Genomic DNA, 14,456 nt, shown 5'->3' on the forward strand with positions numbered 1-14,456 from the left:
CAGTGCCTTCAGCGCTTTAATTGTTTTATGTGTTTGTTAGGTTTTAAGTGCATGATTTTAAAATTGTCACTTATTAAAAAAAACACACTAAAAATAAAAAAACAACTTATATCTTTGTTGCTCGACACATGTATTTTTTACCCACCAGATAGCTTTAGATGTAAGGCAAAAAAATAGTTTTTTCCTACTAACCCAACAGACACTTTACTCTTTGTTTGTTTGATTATTTTTGCAAGCATTTGATCATATTCACTTTAGAAATTTTTACATAAAGACAGAAATATTGCAAAGATTTTTGTCAATTGAACATCCTGGTGGGAAATTCCTACATTTTTTGGCTGTTGATAATGGTCAATTAAGGTGAAAACCTGGTTGTGACAGCTACTCCAAATAAACCCATACTTTTTTGTGTCAACCATAAAGACAAATGATTATGTGTTAGTAGGTAGACTGTCCTTGTAGGAGAGCAAGTTACAACAGACCAGAGTGTGTTGATTTATGACCTACCTCTCTAGAGAGAGTGCAGTAACTGTCACACCTCACTGCTTCTGTGTACTGCAAGTTAAAGGTACACCCTTGGACACTCTAGTGTGGCTAGTTCAGTGGTCGGTACCATGTCATCTCACTTAATAGAGTCAGCTTGTTTGGTGGTCACCGGGATGTGGTCTTGCCATTGAGTACTCTGGTTTCCCACCACCGCACAAGATCACATACAAAAAAAAATCTGTTCCAGCACAATAAAATATTATGGGATGACTGGGAAATGAAGCAATAATTTTAAATTTGTCCCAACTTTCCATGCGTTCTGTTTAACTTAATGTGACAGTGGAGGGACTCGCCACAGATTCACTTCATATGTGCAATCAAAGAGGTGCACACACAGATTTGCAGTGCATTCAGGAAAGAATAAAACAAGTAAATAATTAAGAAAAATTAAAAAGCTATGAAACTCGAGGAAAAAAATAATTGGCTTCTAAAGCTTTAAACATTGTTGTATAATTTTGTAGTATTACTCTGTACCGGTAAGTATACAATTAATTAGAATAATTGACAAATTGTTTTTAGTATTTTAGTGTTCTTTTGTTTTTTTTAGACTTTTCATTTCAAAGCTGTCCTTTAAATAAAAGCTGAGTTGGTCTACATTAAAAGTATATGTTGAGGCCTTTACACTTTCAACTATTTTACTTTCATTTGCAATGCATTAAAATGGTTCACTGACTTTCTGAGTTTTAACTTTATAAAAGTTTGATATGCAATTGTTTGATAAAGAGACGGTTAATGTGGCAGACTACAATGTATATGTTTGTTTCTTCATTAAACAGGTCTACTATCCATCAGAACTGCTGTCAACACTGAGGTATGTACCTAGTTGCTTACTTGTGATGAAATGAATTTAAATACTGCATGTACTTTTTGGTCAATGAGCATGTTTTCTGTATTAATCATAAATCTCTTGATAAATGCTTGATAAAAATAAAAGATCTCCATTTTAATAATGTCTTTAAACAAATCATAACTTTGTTGAAAGTATTAATGAGCATTGCTTGTTATACTTAAAATAAAATGAATTCAGGCGATATCAAAGTGTTTTTACAGTAAAGGCATTTTAAGAAATTACATCAATAAATGATGTACTTGCCACACAGACAGCATGAGATGTTTTGTGAATAACTGAATATAGAGCTAATATTACATCTTTAAACATTCAAATGTTGCATGGCCTCTTAGCTGACCACATACAGATCTACCTGGCACTCCTTAACTCCATTAACATAAACTTAAAGCATGGACAATTATTTGCTGTATTAACATTCGGTTTTGTTTGTGTATGTTTTGCACGAGTTTAATAAGACTATAAATGTATACTGTAATGTATGCTTCAATTGATTAAAATTGCTTCCTGTATGGTCATCAATCAATTATTTGTAACAATACTTTAATATATTAATGCATATAGGTCAGTGCCAGGTTAATATGGGTGATCTTTAGTAATTAACCTTATACAGATAGTGCTCTATATCAAATCTCCACATTAGATTATTACTACCAGCCATTCAATTGATGTATACAACATTTATACTGAAAAAGGTGTAATAAGTTCTTTATTCAACTTACTGTCCATACGTCCCCATTTTGTCCTGATTTTGGGAGGTTTGTAAGGCCCTCTTGACATTAAATTATTTTTCCCAACATTCATGACAAATGATGATTGCACTATGATTATGTACTATAAAAGTAGCAAAACGTGCTCCAAGTATATTTGTTTGTACAGATTTAGTCCCACGATGAAGAAATTAACTCATGGTTATGTTTTATTGTTATAGGGCCAGTAGTAGTACATGTATAATGTATTGTGCGCATTTCCTTTTATACAGACTCATCAGTTTAAAGTTTTCTTAAATGTACTACTGATACAAGCTTGGAAAAAATACATTCCAGCCTACTTCATATAAAAATTAATAGAATGTATAGTATGAGATGTTCCTTTAAGTTTATTGTCAAAGGAGGGAAAAATCAGTTCAAAGGAGTTTGTGACTAAATTTTGTTAAAATAGCAGAATTTTATGCTTAAATAATGAATCAAAACTTAGGAATGGATAATGAATAATTTCAAAAATACCATAAGCTAGAAATGGTGCGGCAGAGGCCGACGCGTATCCCCATGCCGCATATTTGACCCAGGGGAACCCCAGGTTTGGTAATGGGGCCATGCATAGTTGAGATTGACCGTATTGTCATAAGAGAAGTTCAGTATCAATTAGAAGTGAATCGGTGGAGAAATGAAGAAGTTATAGTAAAAGGCAATTTGGGGTGGGTGTGGTCTATGTGGGCGGGGCACCCCAGGGTTGGTAATGGGGCCATTCATAGTTGAGATTGACCATATTGTCAAAAGAGAAGTTCAGTATCAATTAGAAGTGAATCGGTGTAGAAATGAAGACATTATAGTAAAAGGCAATTTTTGGTGGGTGTGGCCTATGTGGGCGGGGCGCCCCAGGGTTGGTAATGGGGCCATGCATAGTTGAGATTGACCGTATTATCATAAGAGAGATTCAGTATCAATTTGAAGTGAATCGGTGTAGAAATGAAGAAAATATAGTAAAAGGCAATTTTTGGTGGGTGTGGTCTATGTGGGCGGGGTGCCCCAGGGTTGGTAATGGGACCATGAATAGTTGAGATTGACCGTATTGTCATAAGAGAGGTTCAGTATCAATTTGAAGTGAATCGGTGTAGAAATGAAGTAATTATAGTAAAAGGCAATTTTGGGTGGGTGTGGTCTATGTGGGAGGGGTGTCCCAGGGTTGGTGTGTAACTTCTTCATTTCTACACCAATTTACTTCAAATTGATACTGAACCTCTCTTATGACATTGCGGTCGATCTCAACTATGCATGGCCCCATTACCAACCCTGGGGCGCCCTGCCCACATAGACCACACCTACCCAAAATTACCTTTTACTATAATTTCTTCATTTCAACACTGATTCACTTCTAATTGATACTGAACTTCTCTTATGACAATACGGTCAATCTCAACTATGCATGGCCCCCATTACCAACCCTGGGGCTCCCCGCTCACATAGGCCACACCCACCCAAAATGGCCTTTTACTATAACTTATTCATTTTTTTAGGTTTTTTACATTTACTTGTTCATTTCTACACCAATTTACTTCCAATTGATACTGAACCTCTCTTATGACAATACGATCGATCTCTACTATGCATGGCCCCATAACCAACCCTTGGGCGCCCCGCCCACATAGACCACACCCACCCAAAATTGCCTTTTACTATAACTTCTTCATTTCTACACCGATTCACTTCTTATTGATACTGAACTTCTCTAATGACAATACGGTCAATCACAACTATGCATGGCCCATAACCAACCCTGGGGCGCCCAGCCCACATAGGCCACACCCACCCAAAATTGCCTTTCACTATAACTTCTTCATTTTTACACCGATTCACTTCTAATTGATACTGAACTTCTCTTATGACAATAAGGCCCCATTACCAAAACTTGGGTCAAACATGTGGCGTGGAGATACGCGTTGGCCTCTGCCGCTCCATTTCTAGTTTACATTACATCAAGATAGAAACATAATTTTAAAAAAGTAATGCACACAACTTTAGATGTCAAGGTGGCATTTATCCTCCATAATAAAATCTAACAGCTTCTTCCTGTTCTTCTTCTTGAAAACTGCCTCGCACACAAAACTCCCTGTCCATCAGACCTTCAGAGAAGTTACTTCCCTTTAGCTTACTAGGTAATTTTGTATTCAGTTAAATGAATGAAAACTGAGATATGTGGGATGATAACAAAATTACAGAGGTATGTATAGGATGATAACGCAATTACTGAGGTATGTGGAATGATAACACAATTTCAAAGATATGTATATAATTATAACACAATTACGGTGGTATGTGGAATGATAACACAATTACTGAGGTATGTGGGATGATAACACAATTACTGAGGTATGTGGGATGATCACACAATTACTGAGGTATGTGGGATGATCACACAATTACTGAGGTATGCGGAATGATAACACAATTACTGAGGTATGAGGAATGATAACACAATTACTGAGGTATGTGGAATGACAACACAATTACTGAGGTATGATGGATGATCACACAATTAATAAGGTATGATGGATGATCACACAATTACTGAGGTATGTATAGGATGATAACACAATTACTGAGGTATGTGGGATGATAACACAATTACTGAGGTATGTGGGATGATCACACAATTACTGAGGTATGAGAGATGATAACACAATTACTGAGGTATGAGAGATGATCACACAATTACTGAGGTATGTATAGGATGATAACACAATTACTGAGGTATGTGGAATGATAAAACAATTACTGAGGTATGTATAGGATGAATACACAATTACTGAGGTATGAGAGATGATAACACAATTACTGAGGTATGAGAGATGATCACACAATTACTGAGGTATGTATAGGATGATAACACAATTACTGAGGTATGTGGAATGATAATACAATTACTGAGGTATGAGGGATGATAACACAATTACTGAGTTATGTGGGATGATCACACAATAACTGAGGTATGATGGATGATCTCACAGTTACTGAGGTATGTATAGGATGATAACACAATTACTGAGGTATGTGAGATGATATTACAATTACTGAGGTATGTGGGATGATCACACAATTACTGAGGTATGAGAGATGATCACACAATTACTGAGGTATGATGGATGATCACAAAATTTCTGAGGTATGTATAGGATGATAACACAATTACTGAGGTATGTGGGATGATAACACAATTACTGAGGTATGAGGGATGATCACACAATTACTGAGGTATGAGAGATGATCACACAATTACTGAGGTATGTATAGGATGATAACACAATTACTGAGTTATGTGGAATGATAATACAATTACTGAGATATGAGAGATGATAACACAATTACTGAGGTATGTATAGGATGATCACACAATTACTGAGGTATGTATAGGATGATGACACAATTACTGAGGTATGATGGATGATCACACAATTACTGAGGTATGTATAGGATGATAACACAATTACTGAGGTATGTGGGATGATCACACAATTACTGAGGTATGAGAGATGATCACACAATAACTGAGGTATGTATAGGATGATAACACAATTACTGAGGTATGTGGAATGATAATACAATTACTGAGGTATGAGAGATGATAACACAATTACTGAGGTGTGTATAGGATAATCACACAATTGCTGAGGTATGTATAGGATGATAACACAATAACTGAGGTATGTGGGATGATAACACAATTACTGAGGTATGTGGGATGATCACACAATTACTGAGGTATGAGAGATGATAACACAATTACTGAGGTATGAGAGATGATCACACTATTACTGAGGTATGTATAGGATGATAACACAATTACTGAGGTATGTGGAATGATAACACAATTACTGAGGTATGTATAGGATGCAAACACAATTACTGAGGTATGAGAGATGATAACACAATTACTAAGGTATGAGAGATGATAACACAATTACTGAGGTATGTATAGGATGATAAAACACAATTACTGAGGTATGTGGAATGATAATACAATTACTGAGGTATGAGGGATGATAACACAATTACTGAGGTATGAGGGATGATCACACAATTACTGAGGTATGTATAGGATGATAACACAATTACTGAGGTATATGGGATGATCACACAATTACTGAGGTATGTGGGATGCTCTCACAAGTAGAGGTCTGAGGGATGATACCACAATTACTGAGTTAAGTGGAATGATCACACAATTACTGAGGTATGTATAGGATGATATCACAATTACTGGGTTATGTGGAATGATAACACAATTACTGAGGTATGTATAGGATGATAACACAATTACTGAGGTATGTGGAATGATAACACAATTACTGAGGTATGTGGGATGATAACACAATTACTGAGGTATGTGGGATGATCACACAATTACTGAGGTATGATGGATGATCTCACAATTACTGAGGTATGTATAGGATGATAACACAATTACTGAGGTATGTGAGATGATATTACAATTACTGAGGTATGTGGAATGATAATACAATTACTGAGGTATGAGGGATGATAACACAATTACTGAGGTATGAGGGATGATCACACAATTACTGAGGTATGTATAGGATGATAACACAATTACTGAGGTATATGGGATGATCACACAATTACTGAGGTATGTGGGATGCTCACACAAGTAGAGGTCTGAGGGATGATACCACAATTACTGAGTTAAGTGGAATGATCACACAATTACTGAGGTATGTATAGGATGATATCACAATTACTGGGTTATGTGGAATGATAACACAATTACTGAGGTATGTATAGGATGATAACACAATTACTGAGGTATGTGGAATGATAACACAATTACTGAGGTATGTGGGATGATAACACAATTACTGAGGTATGTGGGATGATCACACAATTACTGAGGTATGATGGATGATCTCACAATTACTGAGGTATGTATAGGATGATAACACAATTACTGAGGTATGTGAGATGATATTACAATTACTGAGGTATGTGGGATGATCACACAGTTACTGAGGTATGAGAGATGATCACACAATAACTGAGTTATGTATAGGATGATAACACAATTACTGAGGTATGTGGAATGATAATACAATTACTGAGGTATGAGAGATGATAACACAATTACTGAGGTATGTATAGGATAATCACACAATTACTGAGGTATGTATAGGATGATAACACAATTACTGAGGTATGTGGGATGATAACACAATTACTGAGGTATGTGGGATGATCACACAATTACTGAGGTATGAGAGATGATAACACAATTACTGAGGTATGAGAGATTATCACACAATAACTGAGGTATGTATAGGATGATAACACAATTACTGAGGTATGTGGAATGATAACACAATTACTGAGGTATGTATAGGATGCAAACACAATTACTGAGGTATGAGAGATGATAACACAATTACTGAGGTATGAGGGATGATCACACAATTACTGGGGTATTTATAGGATGATAACACAATTACTGAGGTATGTGGAATGATAATACAGTTACTGAGGTATGAGGGATGATAACGCAATTACTGAGGTATGAGGGATGATCACACAATTACTGAGGTATGTATAGGATGATAACACAATTACTGAGGTATATGGGATGATCACACAATTACTGAGGTATGTGGGATGCTCACACAAGTAGAGGTCTGAGGGATGATACCACAATTACTGAGTTAAGTGGAATGATCACACAATTACTGAGGTATATATAGGATGATATCACAATTACTGGGTTATGTGGAATGATAACACAATTACTGAGGTATGTATAGGATGATAACACAATTACTGAGGTATGTGGAATGATAACACAATTACTGAGGTATGTGGGATGATAACACAATTACTGAGGTATGTGGGATGATCACACAATTACTGAGGTATGTGGGATGATCACACAAGTAGAGGTATGAGGGATGATACCACAATTACTGAGTTATGTGGAATGATCACACAATTACTGAGGTATGTGGAATGATAACAAAATTACAGAGCTATGTATAGGATGATAACACAGTTACTAAGTATGTATAGGATGGTAACACAATTACTGAGGTATTTAGAATGACAACACAATTACTGAGGTATGTGGGATTATCACACAATTACTGAGGTATGTGGAATGATAACAACATTACAGAGGTATGTGGGATGATCACACAATTACTGAGGTATGTATAGGATGATATCACAATTACTGAGGTATGTATAGGATTATAACACAATTGCTGAGGTATGTGGGATGATCACACAATTACTGAGGTATGAGTGATGATCACACAATTACTGAGGTATGAGGGATGATAAAACAATTACTGAGGTATGATGGATGATAACACAGTTACTGAGGTATGAGGGATGTTCACATACTTTGATACTTACAACCTTCCATGACCTGTGAATGTTTGATATTTCAGGGTGGCTAGGGATTTGGGCTAGTATGACGATCTCTGACGGCACTGTGGCTGCGAAGGGTGCTATAAGGGATGCAGGTAGCTGCGGGATGTGTGTGGCATTGGCGGCGGTGTTGGAGACCCCGCCATGGCTGCTGTCAGGAGCAATGAATTCTGCTCGGGCCCACGAGACATGGTGCCACAGACGAGCTGTGTACCAGATGTATAACGTAAGTATAACTACTAACCATCTCAGCTATTGGATTAGGATCACATGCCAGTAACCTTTTTTGATGTATATTAAGACAGGTGAAGAATCTCTCATAGCTACTCTTGTCATGCTTACAAGAATGATGATAAAAATATCTATCCATTATTAAAGATCATTATCCCCACGCTTTTTGAAAAGCGTGGGGATATTGTGGTTATCTTCGCCGTCTGTCCGTCTGACTGTCCATCCGTCCTGGCCACTATCTCCTCCTACACTATAAGCACTAGAACCTTGAAACTTACACACATGGTAGCTATGAGCATATGTGCGACCCTGCACTATTTGGAATTTTGATCTGACCCCTGGATCAAAAGTTATGGTAAATACTTATATAATCTACAACAAACCTTAGAAAAAAAAATAAAACCAAACAAGAACAGAAATGGGAAGAAATAATGTCCTCCTATGAACAAAGTATAGACTGGAAACATGCTTATATAACACCATTTAAAGCCAACATTGATAATACTTTACGCAATTTTCAATACAAGATTCTGCAATGCATATTACCAACTAATTCATATTTGTATAAATGTAATTTAATATCTTCAAGTCTCTGCACTTTTTGCTCAAGTTTTAAGGAAACAATTATACATGTTCTATATGAATGTAATTCTGAACAACCGATATGGCGGGAGCTGACATTATTTTTAAATAGTAGACAATTACACATAGATCTGAAAATAAATGATATTGTATTTGGTACAAAAAAAGGAGGCTATTATTATCAAGTGATAAACTATATAATTATTCTGATGAAGTCTTACGTATTTAATACTAAATCAAAAGCCGAAAAGCCAAATATTGAGACCTTCAAAAATGCTCTAAGAATGAAAATTATATTAGAAAAACAAATTGCTTTTGAAAAAGATAAAATTTATCAACATAATAGAAAATGGCACAACTTTGCAACACCTTGAAAAAATCTTGCCTACATCCTCATCATCATAGGATGTTTCTTTGAAGTACTGTTTATTTATCTCTCTTTATCTTTCCTTTTTTGTAAATATTTTAAGAAATTTTACAAAAAACTAATGCTTTTTGATGATTTTTGATAATGTTTATCAATCCCACCTCTCTCTTCTGATTTAACATAGTTTCTCCGCTCTCTCTTTCACTCTTAACCAAAATGCTATAGCATCGTCTCAAAAATATATTTTCTGGGAACAATATCAAGCATAAGCAAGTTAATGCATTAATAACGTGTTATTGTTAATATATACCAAAATCACTTGCTTGCATATTAATAGTAAATATATATGATACTTCAGTATGTATATCTATGCAGCTTTATATGTATAACCTTGTTGTAATTGAGATGTATGTTGAAAATTAATATTTAAAAAAAAATTAAATTATGGGGGTTGGGGTGGGGCCAGGTCAGAGATTTTCACTCATTTTTTATGTTATTTTACATTAACTTCTTCATTTCTACACCGATTTACTTCAAATTGATACTGAATATCTCTTATGACAATACGGTCAATCTCAACTATGCATGGCCCCATTACCAACCTTGGGGCACCCCACCCACATTGACCACGCCCACCCAAAATTGCCTTTTACTATAACTTCTTCATTTCTACACCGATTTACTACAAATTGATTCTGAACATCTCTTATGACAATACGGTCAATCTCAACTATGTATGGTCCCATTACCAACCCTGGTGTGCCCCCGGCCACATAGACCACGCCCACCCAAAATTGCCTTTTACTATAACTTCTTAATTTCTACACCGATTTACTTCAAATTGATACTGAAAATCTCTAATGACAATTCGGTCAATCTCAATTATGCATGGCCCCATTACCAACCCTGGGGCGCCCTCCCCCACATAGACCACACCCACCCAAAATTGCCTTTAACTATAAATTCTTCATTTCTACACCAACTTGCTTCAAATTGATACTGAACATATCTTATGACAATACGGTCTATCTCAACTATGCATGGCCCCATTATCAACCCTGGGGCGCCCCCTGGGTCAAACATACGGCGTGGGGATACGCGTCGGCCTCTGCCGCGCCATTTCTAGTTAACACTAATGCTCATTTTGAAAGAATTTGAAACAATGAGGGTCTGAAGATACCATTTAACAGTTCACTTGAAGATGTGTTTCTAACCAAGTATAACAGGTGCATTCTGTCATTGGTCAGGCAGGACTTCCCAACATGGGCCATCATCTTTCTATTTGATTGAGCCACTTTACAGGAGAGAATGCTTAAAATAAGTTTATTCTTATGTATTTTTTGCGGCATACCTGTTTAAACCAGCTTTTCACCTTAGCTACTTTTGTAAGCGACCAATCAATTTGAACATTAAATTTCCTGCCGGCAGGCCTGAAACTTTTCCAAGTAGAAAATGCGAAAACTATAAACAGTTTTCAAATTTACATTAATATTTTATTAAATCGACTTTCTATTTTTGGAAAGTATAGGGTATGAAAAGAGATACTACAGTGCCTTTAGCAACAATGTTCACTGCGTGTTCAGCATGAAACAATTTTATCTCTGATAATAAGGCTTGAGAAATAGAGCAGTTTCACACTCAACTCTTGACATAATTACAGTTCGTGTGTGACCCTTTATGTTTAGAAGATTGTCAGCGCCAGAGTGTTTGTACTTAAAGGCTGTGTTCTCATATTTAAGCACCCTTTTGAAGAAGAGGGGGTATATGTTTTGCACATGTCGGTTGGTCGGTCTGTCGGTCAGTCCGTCCATCCACCAAATGGTTTCAGGATGATAACTCAAGAATGCTTAGTCCTGGGATAAGGAAAGTTCATAGGTACATGGATCATGAATGGCAGATGACCTCTATTGATTTTCAGGACTCTAGGTCAAAGTTCAAGGTCACAGTGACCTGAAGCAGTAAAATGGTTTCCGGATGATAACTCAAGAACACTTAGGCCTGGTATCAGGAAAGTTCAATGGGACATTGGTCATGATCCGCAGATGACCCCTATTGACTTTCAGGTCACTAGGTCAAAATTCAAGGTTACAGTGACTTGAATCAGTAAAATGGTTTCCGGATGATAACTCAAGAATGCTTAAGCCTGGGATCAGGAAAGTTCAAAGGGATATTGGTTATGACTGACAGATGACTCCTATTGATTTTCAGTACTCTGGGTCAAAGGTCAAGGTCACAGTGACTTGAAACAGTAAAATGGTTTCCGAATGATAACTCACGAATGCTAGCCAATCATACTCTAACGTATTCACACAACGGCTGCCACTACAACTGACAGCCCATTTTGGGGGCATGCGTGATTTACAAACAGCCCTAAATGTTTAAAGATATTTCTTGTTTTAATACTTTGTTTCCAGTTTGTTCAGTACTAAGTTACATTTGTATTCCAATAACTGACAACAGCCCTACAGTCAATTCAATGGTAGGGGAGAAAAAGCACATTAACAACGAAATTCATTACCCCATCCAATGCATGTTCTCTGCAAACACAAAAACTTAAGAAAAGCAAGTTTGACATAGTCTGTGGTAAATTATTTAATGTTGCATCAATAAATAAAAGCATAAGTGGCTCTCAAACATGAGGAACATGTCTGTCAAAGTTAAGTGGATCAACAAAGAGTTTTCAAACCTGTTTGCATTTTTTGTGACCACAACAAATTTTGAGGATTGGCAATGTTCGCTCTGTATGACAACCCCTGTAAATTTAAAGCTCAAAACTATAAGTGTTTGAACTATATTTTTTACCAAGCTTTCTGCTAACTACATTATATTAGATAGTTAATCGCTCCAATGACCTAAAATACCCAACATTGTATTATATAAGCAGTCATGTTGACAACCGTTTAAATGTCGGTATAGGGCCTAAAATATAACAAGTGGTTATGTTGAAACTGTTTCAATGTAATCATTTGTAAAATCTTATAAGTGGAAACTAAACATGTGTCTACTCATATTGTAAACTGAATTTAGGTAAGCATTTCTTATCCATACATGCCATACGTCCCGGATTGTCCGGGACAGTCCCAGAAATGAAGAACTTGTCCCGCTGTCCCGGAAATCTGTCAAATGTCCCGGAATTTACAAAATCCATGTATACATGTACCTTATCTTAGGCTTAACTGCACCACTAAACAAGACTTATAAAATATATATCTTATGAACAATAGGATTGTTGATATAATGTCTTATTTAGGCTAAACAAAATTAGTTACAATACAAATATAGCCTGAACTTTGCATTTATATATGAACCCTGTATTTGCAATAATACTTATTGTACTTAGTATATAATAATGTCAGAGATAAGGCACAGTTTTGTATACTGATTATCTTGGTTCTCTTTTATTTAATTTTGAGCCTACCATCTAAGCATTAATATCAAGGCTGATTGTCTTTTTAGCTCGGCTGTTTTCGGAGAAAACCCAAGGTATTGTCATAGCCAGCTCGTCATGTCGTTTCGTGTCTTGTTGTGTGGTGTCGTGTCTGTCGTCGTCCGCATCGTGCTTAAACCTTAACATTTTGTCAAGGTTTTGAACATTGGCTCTAAAATCAAAGTTCTTCAACCTACAACTTTGAAACTTTATATGTAGCTGCACCTTGATGAGTTCTACATGCCACACCCATTTTTAGGTCACTAGGTCAAAGGTTAAGGTCACTGTAACCTCTAAAAAAAAATACAAAAAAATTCTGACAAGCTTTCATCTATTCAAAACTGCACCCGCAGCCGAGCGTGGCACCGGTTATGCGGTGCTCTTGTTATAAAGACATTTTTATGCCCCCAGTAGGATGGTATATAGCAGTTGAACTGTCCGTCAGTCCGTTCGTCCGTCCGTCTGTCCGTCCATCCAAAAACTTTGAAGATAGCAACTTGTTATTTGGCATGCATGTGTATCTCATGAAGCTGCACATTTTGAGTGTGAAAGGTCAAGGTCAACCTATAAGCATATCACGAATGAACTCTCGTCAAACCGTCAAACCATCATTGAATTCACAACCATAGGCACTATAGAAATATAGTCGGAAGGGGCAAATGCCCACCTTGAAAAATGAAGTGAAGGGGCAGGTGTCCACCTTGAGAATCTGAATGAAGGGGCAGATGTCCACCTTGAGAATCTGAGTGAAGGGGCAAATGTCCACCTTGAGAATTTGAGTGAAGGGGCAGATGTCCACCTTGAGACTCTGAATGAAGGGGCAGATGTCCACCTTGAGAATTTGAGTGAAGTGGCAGATGTCCACCTTGAGAATTTGAGTGAAGGGGCAAATGTCCACCTTGAGAATCTGAATGAAGGGGCAGATGTCCACCTTGAGAATTTGAGTGAAGGGGCAGATGTCCACCTTGAGAATCTGAATGAAGGGGCAGATGTCCACCTTGAGAATTTGAGTGAAGGGGCTGGTGTCCACCTTGAGAATTTGAGTGAAGGGGCAAATGTCCACCTTGAGAATTTGAGTGAAGGGGCAGATGTCCACCTTGAGAATTTGAGTGAAGTGGCAGATGTCCACCTTGAGAATTTGAATGAAGGGGCAGATGTCCACCTTGAGAATCTGAGTGAAGGGGCAGATGTCCACCTTGAGAATCTGAATGAAGGGGCAGATGTCCACCTTGAGAATTTGAGTGAAGGGGCAGATGTCCACCTTGAGAATTTGAGTGAAGGGGCAGATGTCCACCTTGAGAATTTGAA

General features: G+C 36.9%; 1 protein-coding gene across 2 annotated transcripts in view; it reads left to right on the top strand.

Annotated features, from left to right (window-relative positions):
• Nucleotides 1-1,204: 1,204 nt before the first annotated feature.
• The window catches only part of LOC127838325 (uncharacterized), a 74,577-nt gene continuing 61,325 nt past the window's right edge, over nt 1,205-14,456 (top strand). For both annotated transcript variants that reach the window (XM_052366020.1, XM_052366021.1), the window contains exons 1-2: nt 1,205-1,357; nt 8,562-8,767. In XM_052366020.1, coding sequence (XP_052221980.1) covers nt 8,585-8,767 — 183 coding nt within the window. In that variant the 5' untranslated portion in view covers nt 1,205-1,357; nt 8,562-8,584. The remainder of the gene's footprint in view (nt 1,358-8,561; nt 8,768-14,456) is intronic.

This window comes from Dreissena polymorpha, chromosome 7, assembly GCF_020536995.1.
Source record: "Dreissena polymorpha isolate Duluth1 chromosome 7, UMN_Dpol_1.0, whole genome shotgun sequence".
NCBI lineage: Eukaryota > Metazoa > Mollusca > Bivalvia > Myida > Dreissenidae > Dreissena > Dreissena polymorpha.